Source organism: Telopea speciosissima, chromosome 3 (assembly GCF_018873765.1).
Source record: "Telopea speciosissima isolate NSW1024214 ecotype Mountain lineage chromosome 3, Tspe_v1, whole genome shotgun sequence".
Classification (NCBI taxonomy): domain Eukaryota; kingdom Viridiplantae; phylum Streptophyta; class Magnoliopsida; order Proteales; family Proteaceae; genus Telopea; species Telopea speciosissima.
The window spans coordinates 13711554-13736474 of record NC_057918.1 but is presented as its reverse complement, the minus strand read 5'-3'; the positions used below and the strand labels follow the sequence as shown (position 1 = coordinate 13736474).

The 24921-nt window shown below is 36.8% G+C and overlaps 1 protein-coding gene and 1 long non-coding RNA gene across 2 annotated transcripts in view; one reads left to right on the top strand and one right to left on the bottom strand.

Moving 5' to 3' along the window:
• Positions 1-1768: 1768 nt before the first annotated feature.
• On the top strand, positions 1769-24364 carry LOC122656154. The gene is made up of 4 exons (XR_006332051.1): positions 1769-2058; positions 6168-6175; positions 12703-12705; positions 24354-24364. It is a non-coding gene; the product is annotated as an uncharacterized LOC122656154 (long non-coding RNA).
• LOC122656149 (pre-mRNA-splicing factor ATP-dependent RNA helicase DEAH1) overlaps positions 21905-24921 on the bottom strand; it is a 32157-nt gene continuing 29140 nt past the window's right edge. Inside the window, exons 25-27 of the mRNA XM_043850602.1 lie at positions 22402-22464; positions 22235-22307; positions 21905-22003 (exon numbers count right to left, since the gene is read on the bottom strand). Of these exons, the coding sequence (XP_043706537.1) occupies positions 21954-22003; positions 22235-22307; positions 22402-22464 (186 nt within the window). The 3' untranslated portion in view covers positions 21905-21953. The remainder of the gene's footprint in view (positions 22004-22234; positions 22308-22401; positions 22465-24921) is intronic.

Genomic DNA, 24921 nt, shown 5'->3' with positions numbered 1-24921 from the left:
TCAGAGGTTCTGATTGAGAGAGAGAGAGAGAGTCACCTTCGATTGCTGTCAAGTCCAGTTGCAGAAAGTCACCTTCGATTGTCGTCAAGTCCAGTTGCAGAGGGGTTCGTGCTAAGGAGAGTCACCTTCGGAGATCGTAAAGTCCAGTAAAAGAGGGTTGTAAGGAGCTCGTGGAAGAGAGAATGGCGTGAGAGGAGAGACACCCTTCCCACTCGAGTGTGACTTTTTTTTTTTTTTTTTTTTTTGGGTTTTTTACAATTACCACCCCAAAATCTTTCATATTTACTATTATCCCCCCAAAAAACTTTGAAACAATTGTTACCCGCCCCTGTTGCATACTAATAACAAACTGGTCCCCACCATTACAGACCCGTAATGGAGGGGGTTAATCGTGACAGTGCGCCGTTGTCATGGATTTTTTAGGACCAAAATGCCCTTTTTGCGGTGGTAATTGTAAAAAACTCCCACCCCATCACCGTCCCTTCTCCTCCTCCTTCTTCTTCTTCTTCTTCTTCTTCCTCTTCTTCTGCAACCCCAACCGCCCATGCCATCACCACCTAAGTACTCCGGCTTCCTTCATCTCCTTCTTTTTTGTTTTTGGTTGCTTCTCTTCTCTCTCTTACTTTTAATGGATTCTTTATTATGATTTCTACCAAACTTGTCCATGAAAATCGAAGCCCTCCTTAGAACAGATAAGAGAATAATTATTTCTTTCTAGTTTTTTTTCTCTTAATTTTGTTTCAATTGTGTAATCCATGTGAGATTGGTGGTGAAATTAAGAGATACTTTGAAACATTTTCCAGGGAATGGAAAACACAGAAACCCTAGTTGAGGGCAGTGTTGCGTTGGAACCAGTTAAAGCTCAAATCTTATAAGAAGGGATCGTCAAAGTTGGATCTAGGGTTTCGAATGAAACCCTGACATGATCACAGTTGCCGTCGGAGATTCCATTGGACAGAGTTGAAGGGAATGGTATTAGGGTTTCTGTTAACAATATCGAAGGTGATGACGGTGATGTGATGGCTCGAACGGTTGATGCGAGTGGAGAGGTGACTTTGGTGCTCGACAAGGAGGAGAAAGATGGAACTTTGGGAGGTCATGCGCTCGGAGATGGTGGAAGTCGGATGGAACTCCAGCTGCAAAACTAGTGGTCTCCGAGTGCAAATGTCTGAACCACGTGAAAGAAAATCCCTTCCAACAAGAGCCTCAAGCACACTCGATTTCCCACTACTTTGGCTTCCAGCAACAGCAACTTGCGGTAATTTGATCTTCGACAATCCCCCAAACGGTGCAAAGATATCTTGTAATCTGTTAATTATTGGAATCACAAAAGAACCGATGGATTCCATATCAGAAATGGTTGGAGAAGAAGGAGCTTCTTCCATCGGATTAAATGGGTCTTCCATCAAATTAAACCCAGACAATCAAAGAGTTAGGGTTTATATGTTGGGTTCAACTGGGCTATGGGGATAAAAACACCCAATTTAAGCAGGAAGGGGGTTTGTTATCTGATAATGGAGGAAATTCGGGCGACAAAGTTTCAGGAATGTTTGTTCCCATGGTGGAGGCCAAGAAGAATAACAATGAGGAAGGCAAGGAAGAAAAAGAAGTAGATGAAGGAGAAGAAGAGGAGCAGGTAGCAAATGATCAAGAACATGCCCTATTGGTGATTTTGTATGGGCCAAATTAAAAGTCACCCATGGTGGCCTAGGCAGATCTATGATCCTTCAGATGCATCAAAGTGGAAGACAATACATTTACGGACGAAATGTTCTCGGACTTCCTTACCATAGCTTTGGATCCTTTTTTATCTAGATGGGAGTCAATGTTTTGATACATTCAAGGGTTTCTTTTCCAGACTTAGGAGCTCTGTGTATTGTAATGAATCGAACTATGAACAGCTAGTTGTTCAAAGTGGTAGAAAAAGGAAGTCCTTGGAGAGTAATCTAGGTTCATTTGGGCAAGCTGCGCAGGAAACTGATCAAAGTGGTAGAAGGAAGTCTTTGGAGAGTAATCCAGGTTCATCTGGGCGAGCTTCCCAGGCAACTGATCAAAGTGGTGATGGCAGGTGGTGATGGCATCATCGATCGGGGCGGTTGGGGTTGCAGAGGAGGAAGAAGAAGGAGAAAGGAGGAGGAGGAGGAGGAGAAGAACGGTGATGGGGTGGGAGTTTTTTACAATTACCACCCCAAAAAGGGCATTTTGGTCCTAAAAAATCCGTGACAATGGCACACTGTCACGACTAACCCCTTCGTTACGGGTCTGTAACGGTGGGGGTCAATTAGTTATTAGTATGCAACAGGGGAGGATAACAGTTGTTTTAAAGTTTTTGAGGAGGTAATAGTAAATATGAAAGATTTTAGGGTGATAATTGTAAAAAAACCTCTTTTTTTTATGAAAAATAAAATTTCTTTAAACTTAAGGAGTAAAATTTGTACAATCCATGCACAAAGGGGTAGGGGAGGTAGTTTCAACACAAAATTTAAACCATGAGACAAGAGAAGAGTTAGCCAGTTCTTAAAAAAGGATGCCACTTGTTCGATCCAAAATCTTCAAAAAATAGGGCAGGACTTCAAAAGACCAGGGAGAAAGGGATGGAGTTGGAAGAAGTCCAGGTAGCACCTTCTTAGAGCACCAAACTTCTTTTAGCTTCAAACCTCTCACGGTAGTAGATTATAAACCATTGAGAATGGCAGTCAACTCAAGTTTCAAAAAATGATTGTTTTTACATCGCCCAGTTGTCAGAAAATGAAGTTTCCCATCAATCAAAAAACCAAAAGTCCATCCAGGTTTACCTAGTTCTTTGGAATCGAACCCTGCGCATAACAAAACAAGGAAATCTAAGTAGGTAAATCAAACCTAGGAGAAGAAATACAGTTAGTACAATCCAATTTAGGAGAAGAAAAACACATCCATTTTATAGAGGGGGAGAGGGTAAATGTTCATGTCCAATAACCATTGGTTGATTTTTCTCAGAATCAAACCAGGGTTAGGACCAACCGAATTAAATACAGAATCGTTCCGAGCCTACCAAAGAAAATAACAGGTAATAATAAAAACAGAAAAGAACCAGATTAAAGAGACCTTATCAAGCTGTCGGCCAAGCAACACAGAAGTACAAAAATGTTTGATAGAGGCTGAAATGAGTTCAGTCCTCAAACCCAAAGGACCAGCTACCCAGATGTGCTTAACCCAGTCACAAGAGAGGAAGATATGCCAGAGGGTCTCATTACAAGTGCCACAGAGAGCACAAGTGGGATCGATCTAAATCCAATTCGAAATATAATCCTGAACCGGAATCCCTGCATGTAATACACGCCAAAAGAAAAATTTTAACTTAGGACGAATCTTGAGTTTCCAAAAAAATTTCCACCAAGCTATAGAAACAAAATCAGTTAAAGAGTTACTCAAAAGAAAAGAAGTAGTAGCTTTAGTCTTAAAGCGGCCATCCTTAGTTAAAGTACACCACCAAGAATCAACTGTGTCAGAACAGTTGATAAATAAGATGTGATGCAAAAGGGAAGGAACAGTATTCTAAAGGGGATGCTCCTTCCATCTAAAGTCCGAGAGGAACAAGTCACATTTCTCAGGGTACATTCTCTAAGAGGACCCAAGTTTAATGGTAAAAGAAGGGATCGAAGGAATCCAAGGGTCAGTCCAAAAGTAGGTATCCTTACCATTACCAATCCTCCTAAAACAAAAAGATTGAAGAGGCTTGATGATCTTAGTGATGCTATTCCAACACCAAGAGCCCCTCCTTCGCAAAGTAGAGAGATTAAAGAGGGAAGTTTGAAGGTAATACTTAGCCTTCAAAAGTTTAGCCCAGATCGACTGAGGCTCAAAGAAAAGTCTCCAACCAAGCTTAAGCAGCAAGGCCAGATTTTGGGTTCTAGCTGACCAAAAGCCCAAGCCCCCCAGATGAATGGGAGAACACATGGATTTCCAAGAGATCAAACCATTCTTCCTACAAGATTCATTACCACTACACCAAAAATTATAACTAACAGAGTCAATTTGTCTCATAAAATAAAATAAAATAAAATAAAAACATAGTCAATTTGTTTACAAACAGAGTTAGGAAAATAAAAACAGCTCATAAGATAAGCAAGAAGAGATCCTAAAACAAATTTAATTAACACTGAGCGACCTGCAAAAGAAAGATGGTTAGACTTCCAAGAATTCAATCTAGATTTAATTCGTTGAACCAGAGGACTAAGGTGTTTAACCTTAGACCTCTGAGAGAAGAGTTTGGTTCCCAAATAGAAGGAATCAAGCTTCATTTCAGAGATTCCCATAATCTTGCATAAACGGATTTTGTTAGCCATGGAGACATTAGCACTAAAATGCATACCACTCTTAAACAAATTAATCTCTTGTCCTGACAGATCAGAAAAAAGATCAAGAATGGTCTTTATAGTAAGCAAGTCTTCAGAAGTAGCTCTGCATAAGATAAAAATGTCGTCAGCAAAAAACAAATGAGTAATTTCAGGGGGCTCCTCTAGCAACCTTGATACCCCTAAAAAGGTTGAGCTCCCTATAAGCAGCAATCAGCCGAGAAAGGGCCTCCATGCCAATAATAAACAAATAGGGACTCAACGGACAACCCTGCCTCATACCTCTGGAGCCCTTAAAGAAACCAAAGGGTGTACCATCAAGTTTAACCGAAAAGGTAGTGGAAGAAAGAAGGTGCCCAATAAAAGCACACCACTGCTAATCAAAGCCCAAAAAATTAAGCAGAGAAGTAATAAAGGACCACTCCATACGGTCATAAGCCTTAGACATGTCACTCGAGTGTGACTTGTTTATCGGGAATATATAGCTTTTCATTTTTCTATCCTTTTGATCTTTAATTTGTGTTGAAGAATCCAAGAAGCTTCAATTTGGTGTTTCTCAATTCCTGATTTTTTGGTTAACCATTTGGGATTGGTGTGTGGTTTATGTGATTACACTTTTATCAAAAAAAAAAAAAAAAATCCTGATCTTCTCATGTTTTTTCAACCGGTCTAGTCAAGGAGTACACAAGATTGAACCATGTGTGCCAAACGAGTTTCTATTCTATATGCATTCCTGCAGAACAAAAGATCACCAGAAGCACTCTCCAGGAGTGTTACCAAATGGTAGCAAAGTCAAAAGGGAAAACCGATAAAAACATTTAACTAAAATTGTTTATTTACTAATTTCAATTTGGTACATTGGAATCGTTTAATAAACGGTTTGAGTAATAAGGTTACTAAAGATATGGTGGTGGGGCTAAAAGAGGACTCCTTGAATTTATTTATTAATAAATTGATTAAACAACGAAAGTGGAACTTTGAAGGACACACCAATGTGACATGGAACATGTTATCAATGTATATTAAAAAAAGTTGTTAAAAAGGCCTTAGGGAAATCAAAAGGAAAGCGACAATGCCCCTAGGGAGACTTGGTGGTGAGATGACGAGATTCAAGCAGTCATTAAGACAAAGAAAGATAGTTTTAAGAACTTGCGAATGACTAAGGGTATAGAAGATGAAAAAGAAAAACTATAAATCTATTACAAAATAAAGTTAAGATGCTTGTAGAGAAAGCAAAGCGAAGAAATCTAAAGTCCCTTACAACAACTTGAGCAGAGAAAAAAAAAAAAGGAAATGGAAATTTATAAGATAAGTAGAGCGACAAAACTAAAGAGTAAAGACTTCAATCATGTAAGATGTATTCAAAGTGACAACTTGGGCTTGTCCTATGCGTATCAGACAAGTTGGCCCATTTTCATTCCTTGAGTGTTTAATTTATGCATAACACAGATATTGAACGATTTTCACATGCTAATAAATAAGCTTCATTCTATGCAAAAACAAAATGTCGACACTTTAGTGAAGTATAAGGGTTGAAGTTGGTACGAGCTGTGACTGATTCAAACTCATATTTTAATAAGAGTAGGAAAATTAGAGAAAGAGTACAAATTAACAAAGGGAGTATTGAATGACACCTCTATAGGGGTGTTTAGAACTTTTAACATTTTCATAATTGCTCCTTATTTTATTCTCAAAAGCAATTAATGCAATTTTTTGAATGAGGGTAAATTTTTTATTTCATATAAGTACTGTGTTAAATATTGTATAAAATGACTTTCAATTTGTTGAACCTCTTTTTTTTTGTTTTTTATAACTTTCGAGAATAAAACAAAGATAAAAAAGTAAAACTACAAATTTAATGACACTTTGGGAGGTGTCAATAAGAAAATCCCATTAACAATGGTTTTTTTTTTTTGGGTAAAGCATTAACAGGGTACTAGTCTAGTCCTAAAGATCCTATTACCAAAAAATTCTATAAGTCAAATTAAAACGAAGTTAATTAAGAGGGAAAAAGAAAGTTGTCTGGTAGTTTCACACATGCGCCCAGACATACGAAGGGTGATATGTGCACCTCACCCCCCAATGAAATGAAAATCCCACCACTATTAGATGTCCCCAGACACATTTTCATTGGCCCCTGTGGTAGTGCAGGGGCCACACAGCCTGACACCAAAGCAGGTAGCGTCATTTACTTATCATCCACCTAAATCTCTACTCTCCAAACCCATTTGTCCATCGTTTGCTGAAGACTTTGCAAGATGCTTCTAGTCTTCGGTGCTAACAAGTCCCCTAAAAATCTATGACTCACAAAAGCACAATAAAACTGGAAATTAAATAGAACAATAGTAGGCCCAACCAGATGTAGAAGACTTAAAGGTCTAAATGCACACAACGCACGCTCTAGAAGCGCCTCTCAATTTCCTCCATCTTGCTTTGAGTAGTATTTGTGTAGTAACATTATCATCTATTTATCTTCTTTAATTATGCTTGAATTAAATATTTAAAATATTTAAAATTAGGGAGACTGTTCTCTGTGGGGGAGTGCAGGGTAGGCACGTGCGGCAGCCAATGAGAGGACATACTGGCATAATTTTCACTTTTCATGGGGACGGGGCAGTCATTTTACCCCTCACTGTGTCTGGCCGTGCCCTGCGCCCCCACCCCACAGAACATTTTCCCTTAAAATTATCACTTTAAAATATGACCCTGTCATCAATTTTCCCCACCCCACATTCAATCCAAGTTACACACTATATACACTCTTCTTATTCTACTAATCTTGAAAAACTTTGGATTTAATATCTCTCTCTCTCCCCTATGAACTGTAACTTCCCGAAACTCAACTAAATAGAGAGAAGGAATGATAGAAAGAAAGTCAGGTTTTACTCGAGAGTTGAGAAGATGATTCTGCCCAAAATCAAGGAGGTTTTTCAAGCAGTTTGAGCAAACTGAGGTATTCGGGGTTCAGATTACGTCTCAGGATAAGCAAAAAAAAAAAAAAAAAAAAAAGAGTAATATTGAGCAAACAGTATTGCAAAGTGATGTACGAATCTCAGTCCCAAACCAGAAAGACTTGTTTTATGGGATCAAATCACCATGAAACTTGAGTGTGTAATATAAAATTCAATGATTAGTGAATTGAGGGATTTCATACATTTGATACAAGGGTTACAGAAAAATACCCCAAATTGGTATGTTTACAATATTGAGTACCCCCAAACCCAACCCCCCTTTTCTCCCCAGTAAATGATCGAAATGTTAATTCCCTCTCCCTTAAAAAGTACAAAAAAAATTGGTTCGTACACAAAAATGTATTTACATTCTTTGCCTCTTGGCAGTATCCTAAGATCCTCCTGTCCTCTAAGAATTCTAGTGGTCAATCCTTGTCTGCACGCCCTTGTCCACGAGGCATTTTCTTCGATCCAGCTGTATAAATAATTTTTTTTATTAATTAATTAATTGGCATATTGAAATGGTTTTTTTTTTTTTTGGTACGATGAAGATTTATTGATGAGAATCATGTGTACAACTAATGGCTTCAGATAAACAAAGATCATCAAACCACAGAGTGATAATTGGCCAATCTGTCATACACATGATAGACAGGGCCTTCTTTACCAGGACATCTGCAATTACATTCATAGTCCTTGGAACAAAAAGAAAAGAAACAAATACAAAAGTAGAACGTAGCTCACAAACATCTTCAACGACAACTGCAACATCAAGCGGCGGAACACGATTAGGATCTTCAATAAAACTAATAATTTCCTTCTTGTCTGATTCAACAAGGAGATTTGTGATTCTTAATTCACGAGCTTGCATTAGTGCTTCTCTAATGGCTAGAGCTTCTCCTTGAATTACAGAGGATAAGACCTGAGAAATAGAGAGTGCCTTTAAAGGACGCCGATTGTGATCCCTAAAAATAATTCCCAGTCCGCCACCAGCAGTAGCATATTGAAATGGTAGAAGCATTGAAAATGTGACTTATTTGGGTTCTCTTTCGAATGCATGGTATTGATGGAAATGGTCCCTGATGACAACAATACCGCCACAGAACATAACCACAAGTTTCAGCAATCCGCTCTACATTCAAACCAGATGCTTTATGCGGAACTCTAGAAAATATTTCTTCTGCAAAACACTCTGGTCTCAGCTGATGAAGACAAACCAAACTCAACAAGCTTGCCCATAACATCAGCAGGCGAAGAAGTTTGCTTAGCTGAAAGATCATTAACACATCTACAATTAGCATGACATTTGATATTGGAGCTAATACCTCATCGACATATAACAGGGAATCAGAAGAAAAAGAGTCATCAACTTGTCTGATACCCATGTTTTCAAATTACTTTCGTCCGGCATTTTCTTGGAGATGGATTTTACTAAATCAAGTTGGAATGAAAGTACAATTAGATAAGAGAGGAAATAGAGGATTCACCATATCTCCATTCTAAGATATTCCAAAAACATCAATAAAGTAACACACTGACAAATGTTTGGTTAGTATTAGAAATTCATATAACATTAAAAACCTTCACCATGAAAATATTACAAGTTATCTGAGTCGAAGATTCACAATGGGATAGCGGTTCTGATCTTGTACCCTATGGCGGCAGGGATAGGAATGGGCAAAGGGTAACGGCCGGGTAGGAATGGGAAAAGGGTTACGGCAGAGGATCTGGGATAGCAGGCTCTGGTTCGGGGGTGTATATAGTAGGTATAGTCGACGATTGGTGTGGGTATGGGCAAATCGTGGGAGGAGGATTTGGTGGTGGAAATAGGTGGTTACTCAGGGCTTGTTGCAGAGGGGTGAGGGGATTAGTGAGGGATCTCGATGCTAGTAACAGGGTGGGAAGGAACCTTGCGGGGGTATAAAGAATGGGATAGAGAGAAATCCCACCATTGAACCTGGAAATAAGTTACTCAGACTCGGAGAATGGGGTTTTTCCGCTAAGTCCACAGTTCTAGGTTAACAAACCTGGTATGCTTCAAAACCAGTAGCTGATCTCGTTGGGAAGCTGTGCCCTCCTGCCCACGGCAACTCAAGAGAAGATGAGGAGAAATAAGTATATTTCTATTCAGCTTTTCAGTGTTTTTTAGAGGGTGCTTTCTCCAACTGTTCTGGTCTAACTCTAACATGTTAAAAATAGTTATAAATTTGTCCGAATTTCTTCATTGAACTAGGTTGGTACCTGCAATTCCTGCATGTGTTGAAACAGAAGAAGCAGCAATGTGTCCCCCCTTGGTGCAACCTTGGAAGACGATAATGAAAATTTTATCTTTGGAGAACTAATCGGACTACCGGGGAAGAAGAAAAGCTGAAAAGGTATAAAGCATTGTAGGGGTGGGAATGTGGGATAATCGGTTGGGTACTTGGGTTTAAGAGGAAGAGCTGTGAGCCTGTGACTGAATATAAACAATTGAAGAAAAAAAAAGGTAAATTATGCATACACCCCCTATTCTTTACCTTAAGTATACATTGACCCAAGGTTTCAAAAAGTGAATGAGTACACCTTGTAGGGTGTGGGTGAAGAGATTCTCTCTTATTTCATTTTCCTTCTCAAATCTTCTCTCTCAAATAAGAAATTATCAGCACGATCATGAGGTTTGCCAACATTTTAACGCACACCCATACAGTATCGAAATGGCCCCTCGTCTCCTAAAACAATAGAAAATCCCACCCCTATTGATGCTTTCTTGTATGTTCGTATTGACACCATACTGATGCAGGGGCCACGCTCCTGGATTGAAAACTCTTCCCCAAAAATCAATTACAATTTCCAAGATCTACTAGATAATAAAATAAAGGGCAAGTGAGAATGTAAGATCATCATCATGGATGAGATTTTTTATTTGAGGAGGAGTTGGGTAGTATTGTCACATTCTCCAATATATGTGCGTAGTATCCGCATGACTAGGCAACATTTTTTTTTCCTAAAAAAATATAATATAGACCAAAATAAGGGTGTCAATTCAATTCGACGAAACCAAAGAATTGCTTACAAATCAATTTGTATTAGTTTTGAACCGATTAAAATCGAGTATAACCGATATGTTGTTGGACCGATTATACATATGGTCCCGTTTGGTAACACTTCTGTTCTGGGAGAATGTTCTTTTCACAGAAGTGCTCGTTTTCGATTCTGTGTTGTGAGAATAATCTCATGGAAGAGAAACAGTGTTTGGTAAAACTATTACATTTCTGTTCCACGAATAGAAAAAGAACAAAAACAGTGTTTGGCAGACATTTTACAAAATCATTTCTTTTATACAAAAAATTACATAAATGTCATTATGTTCATTATCCTTAACAACTCATCTTGTTCTCTTTGAGACCATTTTGCTGTCTCATTCAGCAGGACACTTGATGTCATTTTGCTAACATTGAATAAAATATAATTAATTAGTTTTCTAATTGATTGACAAACAACAACCATCAATACAAATTCTATATTTTTAGCATGCTATAAACTTCATTAATCATTGAGTTCTAGCCTTAAATTGAAAATTTTCTCATGCAGTAACATATAAACATCAATATTAGCTATCTCATGGGCAATCAAACAACTTAAATCTTTTATATAGTTCATGAAAACTTTTTAACATCTAAAAGGAGTAAATGGGGCAAAGGGCCACAACCGCACGATAACTTTTTCCTTGGCTAATTTGGATTGTAGCAATGACTGTCAATGAGCAATGCTAGCTTGGCTTGTTTGTAAGCTTGATTTGCTTGAGATGAGCCCAAGCCTTGGCATAAGCTCAATCAGCTAAAGAAGCCTGACCAAAGGTGTAGTTTGCACAAGCTCATAGGTATATGAATATTACGTGGTATGATTATTATGTTAGACAAGTAAAACTAGTAACAAGTTTTTTCAATATTACTTTTTGTTGACATCTTGTCTTCTACTACTATTAAGCTATGTATTATGAGTCCATCCATACCTGCCTTACAGCAGAAAACTAAGCTAGAGTACTAACAACTAACAAAGAAAGGAAAAGCAAACAAAGAAAAGGAGACATCCCCCACAAAATCAAAAGATTTTGTCTTTCATTTTCAAAATCCCCTTCTTTTCACCTTTTTGGCCTTTTTGTATGTTTGGTTGTATCCATTCTCTCTCTCTCTCTCTCTCTAGTCTCTATCCCACCTTTCCTTGGTCTTCTCTCCCCCCCTATTGTGTCCACTTTCCTTTTATAAATTAATTGTTTGTTAATTATGCCTTCTTCGGTTCTAAATCACACTCGGATCATTTACAAGTATTCTAAAACACAATTGCTCCTTCCCACCCTTGGGTGATGGAGACTTGGGGAGTTGAATTGAAATCTGAAGAGGTGGAGGTGGTGGTGGTGGAGGTCTGGTTTGCTACGGTCATTTCCTAGCAAAGCACCACCGAATTTAAATTATAAGATAATCAAGGATTAAGGGGAGATCTCTCCCAACGAGGTCAAACCCCCCAAATAATCCCAATCTCTATAACCCCACTGGCCGACAACTTGTTCCACCCTTCACATGCAAACAAAAACTGAAAATCCCCTTCTCTTTCCTCTGGATTTCCGCTCCATTTTCTTCTTCTTTTCCAAACATCTCTCTCTCTATGTGTTCAACAATGATCAATTCAACGATGATCAATCAGACCCAGAAGATAAAGCTGGGCTGAGATGCAAAACCTTAACTCATCTTTTCTTGGGGTTTTAGATTTTCCAGTTTCAAGAGACTTTTTGTTGGAAATTTCAGGTAGGAGTTTTCAGAGAGAAATAAAGAAATAACGAGGGGAAGGGCTGTTTCTTTTTGGGTCTTCATTCTCGGGGTTTTTCTTTTTCATGGAAGAAACCCTAGTTTCTTCTTTTCCGATTGTAACTCCCTGAAATCTCAGGGTCTGTTCACACAGGGAATATCACCTCTTCTTTCGTTTAAGAACCCTAACGGCAAGGCAATGGGTATGAAGCTCTTCTCTCGTTTAAGAACCCAAACGGCAAGACAGAGAGTCACCTCCAGGGTTCAGAGGTTCTGATTGAGAGAGAGAGTCACCTTCGACTGCTGTCAAGTCCAATTGCAGAAAGTCACCTTCGATTGTCGTCAAGTCCAGTTGCAGAGGGGTCGTGCTAGGGAGAGTCACCTTCGGAGATCGTAAAGTCGAGTAACAGAGGATTGTGAGGAGCTCGTGGAAGAGAGAATGGCGTGAGAGGAGAGACACCCTCCTCACTCGAGTGTGACTTCTTTATCAGAAGCTTCAATTTGGGGTGTCTCAATTCCTCAACTTCTCATGTTTTTTTCGACCGGTCAGAACACAAGATTGACCCATGTGTGCGTGCCGTTTCTATTCTATGTGCATTCCCGCAGAACAAAAGATCACCAGAAGCACTCTCCAAGAGTGTTACCAAACTGAACCTAAACTAAAATTGTTAAAAATCGTTTATTTACTAGTTTCAATTTGGTACATTGGAATCGTTTCATAACTGTAACCCATAAAAAAATAAGGTTTGAGTAATTAAGGTTACTAAAGATATGGGGGTGGAACCTGTCAATGTGTATTAAAAAAGTTGTTAAAGAGACTTTAGGGAAATCAAAAGGAAAACAACAATGCCCTAGGGAGATTCGGTGGTGGGGATGACGAGGTTCAAACAGTCATTAAGACTGAGAAAAATAGTTTTAAGACATGGCGAATGACCAAGGGTGTAGAAGATGAAACAAAAAAAAACTATAAGTCTATCAAAAAATGAAGTTAAGATGCTTGTAGGGAAAGCAAGACGAAGAAATCTGAAGGCCCTTACAACAACTTGAGCAAAGGAAAAAGAAGGGAAATGAAAATTTATAAGATATATATATATATATGTTGGTAAAGAAAATTCATAAGATAACTAGAGTGATAGAATAAAGAGCAAAGACTTCGACATGTAAGATGTATTAAAAGTGACAAATTGGCCCATTTTCATTTATTGGGTATTTGATTTATGAATAACGCAGATACCGAGTGATTTTCACATGCTAATAAATAAGCTTCTTTTTCTACCAAAATAAAAAAAGCTTCTTTCTACGCCCCAAAAAAAAATGTTCAACACCTTAGTGAAGTATAAGGGTTCAAGTAGGGATGAGCTATGGCTGATTCAAACTCATATTTTAACAACAACAACAGTAGGAAAATTAGAGAAAGAGTACAAATTAACAAGGACTCCGTTAAATATTGTATAAAATGACTTTCAAATTTTTGAATACCCTTCTTTATTCATACTTTAAATAACTTTTGAAAATATTTACCAAAAACAAAAGGCTTTTGAAAATAAAACAAGGGGAAAAAAAAGTAAATTACAAATTTAGTGACAATAAGAAATCCCATTAACAATGGCTTTTTTTTTGGGGGGGGGGGGGGGAGGGGGTAAAGCATTAAAATAGGATACTAGTCTAGCCATAAAGATCACCAAAAAATTCCATAAATCAAACTAAAACGAAGTTACCTAAAAGGGAAAAAGAAAGTTGTGTTTCCTAGCACCTGTGCCCAAACATATGAAGGGCGAAATAATCACCCCACCCCTATTAGAAGTCCCCATGCGCATTCTCATTGCTGCAGGGGCCACACAGACTAACACCAAAGTGGATGGTGCCATTTACTATTGTTGAGAGATCAAGTTAGTGTGTTGCCTTTCCCCCTTTCAAATATATGAGAAGATATTTCCAACATGGTTGAGATTTTTTTGTTTTTTTTTGGTTGATATGCTGGAAGGAAGAAATTAACTAAATAAAAAATCAACATCATCCATTATTATATCACTTAACCTAGCTCTTCTAGCCTTATGACCTGCCCTTGTGACAATAGAAACACAATAAGCACCCTTTAATTTAAAAATTAAATTCATCACCAGGATCAAAATTTCTAAAAAAGTTCTAAACAAGTCCGCCAAGGTCTTCCAACCTGATTATCTTATTTTAACTACCCCACTATTTCCTTACAAATTCCTTAAAAATCCACGACTCTCATAAGCACAATAAAACTGGGAATAAAATAGAACAATCATCATCTATTTATCTTCTTTAGTTATGATTGTATTAAGTATTTAAAATTATCACTTTAAAATATGATTCATATCATCAATTTTCCCCACCCCACACTCAATACTACTTTCACTAAAGGTACTCTCTTTATACTCTTGTTCTTATTCTACTAATCTTGAAATCTTTGGATTTAATCTCTCTCTCTCTCCCCTATGAACTGTAACTTCCTGAAACTCTAAATACTTAGAGAGAAGGAATGATAGAAGAAACTCAGGTTATAGAAAAATACCCGAAATTGGTATGTTTGCTAGCTAGTATGACTAAACTTGATTTCCAACAAAAAAAAAAACTGTCTCATGTATTCCTTTGTTGTAAGTACAAGCTCATGATCGATAAACAACCCACCTAGGGAGCATCTGGGAAGACAAGAGGAAGAAAAATAAGATGACTACCTATATTAAGGAGGTTGCTAAAGAAAAGTAATCACCACACTTGGGAGTTCCTTTTTCTCTAAAATGATCAGGACACCAATACCTCAGCCTATATCTCTTTGCTATTTAGCATTCTTATTTTAGAATATTGCTTCACCATTGAATGAGATAACTACATCTAGTAAGAAGATTGCTACCGATAGCACAAACGAATCTTAAGGAAAACATCATTCATCTAGGGAGACTTGATGGTAGGATAATGAGGATCAAGCAGCCATTAAGGCTAAGAAAGCTTTTGAAGGCATGGTAAAGGATTAAGGATGTAGAGAGTTTAAAAATGTATAAATTTGTTAGAAATGAAGGTAAGAAGATTGTGGAAAAAGCAAGTGCGAAGAAATATGAGGATCTTTTATAACAATTTGAGCACAAAGGACAAGGTAAATTCTATCTATAAGATTGCTAAAATGAGAGAAAGAAAGAGTAGAAATTTCGACCATGTTAAATGCATTAAAAGTGAAGATGATAAAGTTCTAATAAGGGATGGGAACATTAAGGAGAGATGAAAAAACTATTTCTATAGCTTGCTAAACAAAAACATTTTAAGTAATAGTACCTCGGAAGGTTGCATTACCCACAAGAAACTACATGTCGTAGATATATACAAAAAATTAAGGTGCAATAATAAAAGAAGTTTTAAGGAAGATGAAAGTAGGCAAAGCACCAGGTCCATATGGGGTCCCAATGGAAAGGTGGAAAAGTTTATGAATCTACAATTCTTCTTGGCCAACCAAGTTGTTAAATAAGATTATGAGCACAAGGAGAACGTCAAATGAATGGAGACGAAGCATTGTGGTTTCGACTTATAAAAAATAAAAGTGATATTCATAGTTGTAATAACTATAAAGTCATAAAACTAATGAGAGTCATACTATAAACTTATGGGAGAAATTTATTAAAACTCGCCTGAGACAATAAACTATTATTACGGAAAGCCAATTTGGTTTATGCCAGGAAGATCAATAACAAAAGCTATTTACTTAGGAAACTCATGGAAAGATTTAAAAAATGCAAGAAGGATCTCCATATGGTCTTTATTGACCTAAAAAAAAACCTTAAGACAAATTTGTGATCTACTCTGAGATAAAGGAAGCAACAGCATTGTTAGGAGAGAAATCCGATCGATGGAAGGGGAGGGAAAAGAGATAAATCGATCTATTGGCAGAAAGAAGAGAGAAGAAAACAAATCAGGTATGCAATACCAATCCCGAATGCACTACATAACAACACCAAACTCTTAAAAAAACTCATATTCTTTACTCAAACCATCCCTAATTTGATGGGGGGGGGGGGTTACTACAAATCTACAATAGAAAGACCACCTAATATTCTTCAATTAATTTATAAAAAGACTCCTAATCACACTCACACTTAATAAAGTAAATAAATTCAAAATAGAACAAAAACTTTTCATCCATAAAGACTACCTCAACACTGGACTTGCATTTTTGGGGTTTTGTTGCATTAATATCTGGTGAAACTGAATGTACTCAATCTCTAAGACATCGTCAAAAGAAGCCAAGGTTCCAAATTTTTGGATTTCTCCCTTTGCCGAAACTGAAATATTTCAGTGAAATTTCTGCAAATTTTACTTGTAAATGTCAGATAATTTTTTTCGATTCTGCAACAATTTCAGCAATTTCGGTGTGAAATTTTCAAACCTGGAAAGAAGCTTAGAATTAGATGTTGTCATGATTTACTGCTCTTGAATTAGGGGGGAAAAAACACATAACTATGTTGGTAAGGAAATTGTTATCCTGCTTCTCCATTAGATAAAAATGCCCATAGCAATAAATTGAATTTGTTATCAATGATGAGGTTTCTTACATGTTGTAATTGTCTATAGCCATGAAGAGTATTGGATGATGCAAATGATGTTGTAGCACTCCTTGATTCGTTTTTCAGTCTAAAAGTGTGGAAAAAACAAGATTAAATGTAAGATTTTAGACTCTTTGTTTAGAGTTTTCTTTCATTTTTTCGTTAGATTATATTAGGAGTTATATTAAAGACTGTGAGTGAAAATGACTTTTTTATGGAATACATCAAAGGTATCGGTATGTATCGAGCCGCATCGGCAGATACATATCGTATCGGGCCGTATCGAACGATACATTTCGATACAATTCGAAACAGTCCATTTTTCTTTTAAAAAATAGACGTATCGGTATATATCATATCGGTATCGACCGATACCGATACATATCGGTTTGTATCGTATTGTATCGGTCTCATGGCCCCTAGTAAATTCCAAGTATAAATCAGATCTTCGGGGGAAGAAAAAAAAAATCAATGTAAAGCACATTGGATGCTACCTGAATATAGTGTTCATAGCACCACTGAGTTGAGAAATTAGTTTCTTTCCAAGAACTGTAACCCTGAAGAAATATGATAGGGGATAGGTTAGTGAATCCATTTAAGATACAAACTTAATGACAGAAGCAATCACATCATTGAGTCTCAAGCAATATCAAATAAATACGAATGGAGGATACAGCCAAGTCAACATACTAACAGAAATAGAGTTTCATAGTATAATGCATTGTATCTCTCTCACAAACACACACACACATACATTTTTGTCCACACGTGCGCATTTACATGCATTGTATCTATCTATATTGGGAAATCCCGTTGGGAAAATAATCCTCTCCAATTACCTAAAAGTATACAGTGCGGCAGTTTGGGGGTGGAGATGTTGACATGTGGCAGTTTGGGGGTGGAGATGTTGACATGTGGCAATGAGCTTGGGCTGTTGGATGTCCGAGCTGCTAGGTGTCGTCGATATATATATATATATAATCAAGGGAGGCAGATATCAGTCGTTGGTGCCCCAAAGCTCATAATGTGTAACGGCACCGATAAGGACCCCTCAGGTTTAGGGACCAACCATACACTATTGACGAGAATTCCGATCCAAATCAACTAACAGTACGTAGTAAAACACACGAAATTCTCGTATGATTTTGTTCAAAGTACACACCATATGTGCACTCATCCTTGTGCCCTGGAATCTCCATTCTTAGATACATACAATGTGATGACCATATGAATGGAATGTCCAATCCCGTCCTTAGTTGTGAATAATATTAGATTAAAACCTAAGAATTACCAATACCCATTATTTAACCATGTAAATTAATTTATATAATTCATCCAAATTTTTTTTTGTATAATCCATATAATTATGGATTTGATAGTCACATTTCCAATAGTTCATTCATCTATATCATCATCAACTTAATTAACACAATGGAAAATTATAGTGATAGCTGCTAAAATGACTTGTAACTATTGTTGTATCACCATATAAAGGAAACCTACCCCTGCTAATTGCTAAATCGAAACATATAACTAGTTTTAAAATGAAAAATACTGGCTGGTATTGAGGAATGTGAACCATAAACACATAGAGTCAAAGTAGTTTTAACCTCTGCATGCAAACCATATTTTTAGGACAAGAGGAATCCGGATTTCCTCTTGTAGCTAGCAGAATGACCTTGGGGATGGGATTCCAATTGCCAACCCTCTCGTACTCGATTTGGGCTCACAGTCGTTTGAATGGAATCCACTCCATGTGGGTCCCACAGAGTGGATTCCATCTGAACGGCTGTGAGCCATTCTCGAATTCCATAGTATCCAACTCGCAAGGACAGTGTGTCGAGCCGCTTCAACAGACACAATTGGACAAACTGACATGGAAAGAATCTTCTCATGCAGACTGCGCCGCCGTTTGGGACAGATATGAAGATACACTGCAGCTAGGGGGAGGTGGAGGATCACAGCGTTATATGAAATTGAAAGCTCTTGGTAGCTGGACAAAGACAGGGTAGAGAACATTTCATGGGCTTCTTTTGAAAAGGTCTCTTTCCTTGTTTTGGAGTTTTGTTTTGGTACTTATGATTGAATATTTCTGTAGGAAGAGGAGAAGGAAGTTGGAAAAAGATCATGTACAGCCGTGGCGGGAGCTGCACAGGTGTAGCACCGCTAAAAGACAGCGGTGTGAACTCTAAGCTTGATTGTGGATCTAGCGTCTGAGGTCCATGCAAGCTTAATTTCGGCTTCTAATCTATAACTCAAAGACTGCCAAATTGGAATTTGTATTGCTTTGACTACCAACAAGCCAATTCAATTGGTTCTAATCCAATGGTTGGTTGAAAGAAAGAAATTCATTTTTAAGATGTTTTATTACGATACTCAGAATTAACTGGAAACAAATCCCTCAGATCATGTGAACAGTGAAGTCCTTTAAGTGTTAGGAATATGTACACATGTCATTACTTTATTAGTTATTGTGCCTTTAGGTTTTTGGTGTCTGACAGTATATATATAAATATTCTCTTTGATTGATTAATAGAAGATATCAATCGTCATTATATATTCTGTTTGATTAATAGAATATTTCAATCGTCGTTTCTACATTAAGCAGGGCAGTTTGCAATAGCATAGTAAACATAGTATTTGGTATCAGGTCCAAAAATAAATCATAAATAGACATAATAAGCATATTATTTGGTATCAGCATAATATTTGTATTACTTTGACTGCCAACGAGCCAATTCAATTGGTTCCAATCCAATGGTTGGTTGAAAGAAAGAAATTTCTTTTTAAGATGTTTTATTACAAAACTCAGAATTGACTGGAAACAAATCTCTCAGATCATGTGAACAGTGAAATCCTTTAAGTGTTAGGAATATGTACACATGTCATTACTTTATTGGTTATTGTTCCTTTAGGTTTTTGGTGTCTGACAATATATATATATATATATATATATATATATATATATATATCTCTTTGATTGATTAATAGAAGATATTAATCATCATTATATATTCTGTTTGATTAATAGAAGATTTCAATTGTCATTTTTACATTAAGTAGAGCAGTTAGCAATAGCATAGTAAGCATAGTATTTGATATCAGCTCCAAAAATAAACCAGAAATAGGCATACTAAGCATAGTATTTGGTATCAGTATAATATTTGTATTATTTTGACTACCAACAAGCCAAGTCAATTGGTTCCAATCCAATGGTTGGTTGAAAAAAAGAAATTCATTTTTAAGATGTTTTATTACGAAACTCATAATTGACTGGAAACAAATCCCTCAGATCATGTGAACAGTGAAGCCCTTTAAGTGTTAGGAATATGTACACATGTCATTACTTTATTGGTTATTGTTCCTTTAGGTTTTTGGTGTCTGACAGTATATATATATATGTATTCTCTTTGATTGATTAATAGAAGATATCAATCGTCATTATATATTCTGTTTGATTAATAGAAGATTTCAATCGTCATTTCTACATTAAGCAAGGTAGTTAGCAATAGCATAGTAAACATAGTATTTGGTATCAGTTCCAAAAATAAACCAGAAATAGGCATAGTAAGCATAATATTTGGTATCAACATAGTATTTGTATTACTTTGACTGCCAACAAGCCAATCCAATTGGTTCCAATCCAATGGTTGGTTGAAAGAAAGAAATTCCTTTTTAAGATGTTTTCTTACGAAACTCAGAATTGACAGGAAACAAATCCCTCAGATCATGTGAATAGTGAAATCCTTTAAGTGTTAGGAATATGTACACATGTCATTACTTTATTAGTTATTGTTCCTTTAGGTTTTTGGTGTCTGATAGTATATATATATATATATATATATATATCTCTTTGATTGATTAATAGAAGATATCAATCGTCATTTTATATTCTGTTTGATTAATAAAATATTTCAATCGTCATTTCTACATTAAGCAGGGCAGTTAGCAATAGCATAGTAAACATAGTATTTGGTATCAATTCCAAAAATAAACCAGAAATAGGCATAATAAGCATAGTATTTGGTAGTCATCCAATATGATTATCTTGTGTACTGTTAATCACCCCACTATTTATTTATCATCCACCTAAATTTCTACTCTCCAAACCCATTTGTCCATCGCTTGCTGAAGACTTTGCAAGATGCTTCTAGTCTTCGGTGCTAGCAAGTAGGGGTGTAAATGAATAGCCGAAATCTATTTCTGTATCCGTGTTCATATCCATTTAGCACTATCCGAATCCGTCCGAAAGCTAAACGGATGCGGATACGGATAGGCTATCGCTATCCGAAAAGCTATATTTACATGTAAACGGATAAAATACCCGATCCGTATCCGTGTCCGTATCCGTTTAGCACTATCCGAATCCGTCCGATAGCTAATCGGATGCGGATACGGATATTGCACTATCCGAGCCGAATCCGATCCGTTTACAGCCCTACTAGCAAGTCCCCTAAAAATCCATGACTCACAAAAGCACAATCGCTCTAGAAACACCTCTCAATTTCCTCCATCTTGCTTTGAGTAGTGTTTGTGTAACATTATCAACTATTTATCTTCTTTAATTATGATTGAATTAAATATTTAAAATATTTAAAATTAGAGAGAGCGTTCTCTGTGGGGGAGTGCAAGGCAGGCACGTGCGGCAGCCAATGAGAGGACGTACTAGTATAATTTCCACCTTTCATGGGAGTGGGGCAATCATTTTGCCCCCCTGTGTTTGGCCGTGCCCTGTGCCCCTGCCCCACAGAACATTTTCCCTTAAAATTATCACTTTAAAATATGACCCTATCATCAATTTTCCCCGCCCCACATTCAATCCAAGTTACACTATATACACTCTTATATATTCTACTAATCTTGAAAGACTTTGGATTTAATCTCTCTCTCTCTCTCCTATGAACTGTAACTTCCCAAAACTCAACTACATAGAGAGAAGGAACGATAGAAAGAAAGTCAGGTTTTACTTGAGAGTTGAGAAGATGATTCTGCCCAAAATCAAGGAGGTTTTCAAATCAGAAAGACTTCTTTTATTGGATCAAATCACCATGAAACTTGAATGTGTAATATAAAATTCAATGATCAGTGAATTGAGGAATTTCATACATTTGATACAAGTGTTACAGAAAAATACCCCAAATTGGTCTGTTTACAATATTGAGTACCCCCAAACCCAACCCCCCTTTTCTCCCCAGTAAATGATCGAAATGTTAATTCCCTCTCCCTTAAAAAGTACAAAAAAAATTGGTTCGTACACAAAAATGTATTTACATTCTTTGCCTCTTGGCAGTATCCTAAGATCCTCTTGTCCTCTAAGAATTCTAGTGGTCAATCCTTGTCTGCACGCCCTTGTCCACGAGGCATTTTCTTCGATCCAGCTGTATAAATAATTTTTTTTATTAATTAATTAATTGGCATATTGAAATGGTAGAAGCATTGAAAATGTGACTTATTTGGGTTCTCTTTCAAATGCATGGTATTGATGGAAATGGTCCCTGATGACAACAATACCGTCACAGAACATAACCACAAGTTTCAGCAATCCGCTCTACATGTATGTGTGTTGGGTGCATGTGTGTGTGTGTGCTTGAGAGAGAGAGAGAGCATACGATCTTCCACATCCTTCAGCTGGTAATAGTGAGGTGCAATTTCCACCAACCAATCGGGTTTTAATTCAGTGACCTGCATCCAACCCCACATTTAGTCATAATGTTCCACATTTGCTCACAAAACTAGCAAGTATGACTAAACTTGATTTCCAACAAAAAAATTATACCTGTCTCATGTATTCCTTTGCTGTAAGTACAAGCTCATGATAAACAACCCACCTAGGGAGCACCTGAGAAGACAAGAGGAAGAAAAATATGATGACCACCTGTATTAAGAAGGTTGCCAAAGAAAACTAATCACCACACTTGGAGTTCCTTTTTCTCTAAAATCATCAAGACACCAATACCTCAGCCTATATCTCTTTGCTATTTAGCATTCTTATTTTAGAATATTGCTTCACCAGTTGAATGAGATGACTACTAGTATAAAGAAGGTTGCTACAGATAGCATAAGCGAATCTAAAGGAAAACATCATTTAGCTAGGGAGACTTGATGGAATGGGATGATGAGAATCAAAAGGTTAAGAAAGTTTTTTAAGACATGGTAAAGAAGTAAAGATGTAGAAAATTTAAAAATGTATAAATTTGCTAGAAATAAAGCTAAGAAGATTGTGGGAAAAGCAAGGGCGAAGAAATATAAGGATCCCTTATAGCAATTTGAGCACAAAGGAAAGGGTAAAATCTATCTATAAGATAACTAAAATGAGGGAAAGGAAGAGTAGAGATTTCGACCATGTTAGATGCATTAAAAGTGAAGATGATAAAGTTCTAATAAGGGATGAGGACATTAAGGAGAGATGAAAAAACTATTTCTATAGCTTGCTAAACAAAGACATTTTGAGTAATAATAACCAAGAAGGTTGCATTACCCACAAGACACTACATGTCGTAATTATATACGGAAAATAAGGGTGCAGAAGTAAAAGAAGTTTTAAGGAGGATAAAAGTAGGCAAAGCACCAAGTCCATATAGGGTCCCAATGGAAGGGTGGAAAAGCTTAGGAATCTATGATTTCTTTTGACCAACCAAGTTGTTAAATAAGATTATGAGCACAAGGAAAACTTTAGATAAATGGAGGAGTAGCATTGTGGTTCCGATTTATAAAAAATAAAAGTGATATTCATAATTGTAATAACTATAAAGGCATAAAACTAACGAGTCATACTATAAAATTATGGGGGAAATTTATTGAAACTAGCCTGAGACAAGAAAATATTATTACGGAAAACCAATTTGGTTTATGCCAGGAAGATCAATGACAGAAGCTATTTACTTAGGAGACCCATGGAAAGATTTAGAGAATGCAAGAAGGATCTCCATATGGTCTTTATTGACCGAGAAAAAAAACCTTATGACAAATTTGTTATCAGCATTGTTAGGAGAGAATTCAGATTGACGGAAGGGCAAGGAAAAGAGATAAATTGATCTATAGGGAGAAAGAAGAGAGAAAAAAACAAATCAGGTATGCGATAGCAATCCTGAATGCAATGCACAACAGCACCAAAACTCTAAAAAAAGATCATATTCTTTACTCAAAACAACCAAGGTGTACTACAAATCTACAATAGAAAGACCACCTAAAATTCTTCAATTGACTCTTAAAAAGACTCCTAATCACACTCGCACTTAATAAAGTAAATAAATTCAAAACAGAACCACACTTTTCATCCATAAAGACTACCTCAACAGTGGACTTGAATTTTTGGGGTTCTGTGGCATTCATATCTGGCAGCCCCCACAATTTTCATCCATGACAACCTTAAATCTCCTATACCTTAGTTGCTATAATGGACTCAATCTCTAAGACATCATCAAAAGAAGCCAAGGTTCGAAATATTCGGAATTCGCCCTCTGTTAAAACTGAAATATTTCAGTGAAATTTCTGCAAATTTCGCATGTAAATGTCGATAATTTTTTCAGTTCCACAAAAATTTCAGCAAGTTCGGCGTGATATTTCAAACCTTGAAAGAAGCTCAGAATTACATGCCGTCATGATTTACTGCTCTTGAATTAGCGGGGAAAAAAACACATAACTAAACAGGAAAGGAAATTGTTATCCTGCTTCTTCATTAGATAAATATGCCCATAGCAATATCAACAGGTAGCTACCAAATTGAAGAATCCAGTTTCTCTTCAAGAGGTTTGCTTGAAAGATTGAATCCTTTAAACATGAAGACACAAGGAAAATGAGTAAAGACGATAATAATAATTTGTTAGCAGAATATCTGCGAAGAGATGTGGCAGCATATTGTTTCTCTAAGCTCCCTTGTCTAGGAAACACGTCAAGGGAACCTTCTGCCCGGGTTGAATTAGAGGATTCTGTTGCCAATCCCTTTGCCAGGTTTGTTCGATACAATGCAGGAGGGCTTTTCAGTTACATGATAACTCAACTTGACAGATAATTTAGTCATTAAGACCTGAAGGAGTTGATTAAAGATCAATATCCTATCCTTATAGCCCTCTCCTGATAGAATTTCACATAGTAAGCCAGAGTCCCCCGCCTCTAGGACAAGATGTGATTTATTGCCTAGACAGAAGAAGGGATAGAACTCAAGAATCTCCCTATTATTCAGTTTACCCATCGGGTTACGCATTATATTTACTGCTCCAATCTTTCTCATAACCATTACCAAATTCTATAGACAGTAGAATGTAAAGCAATACCACCCAACGCCTCACATTAGAAT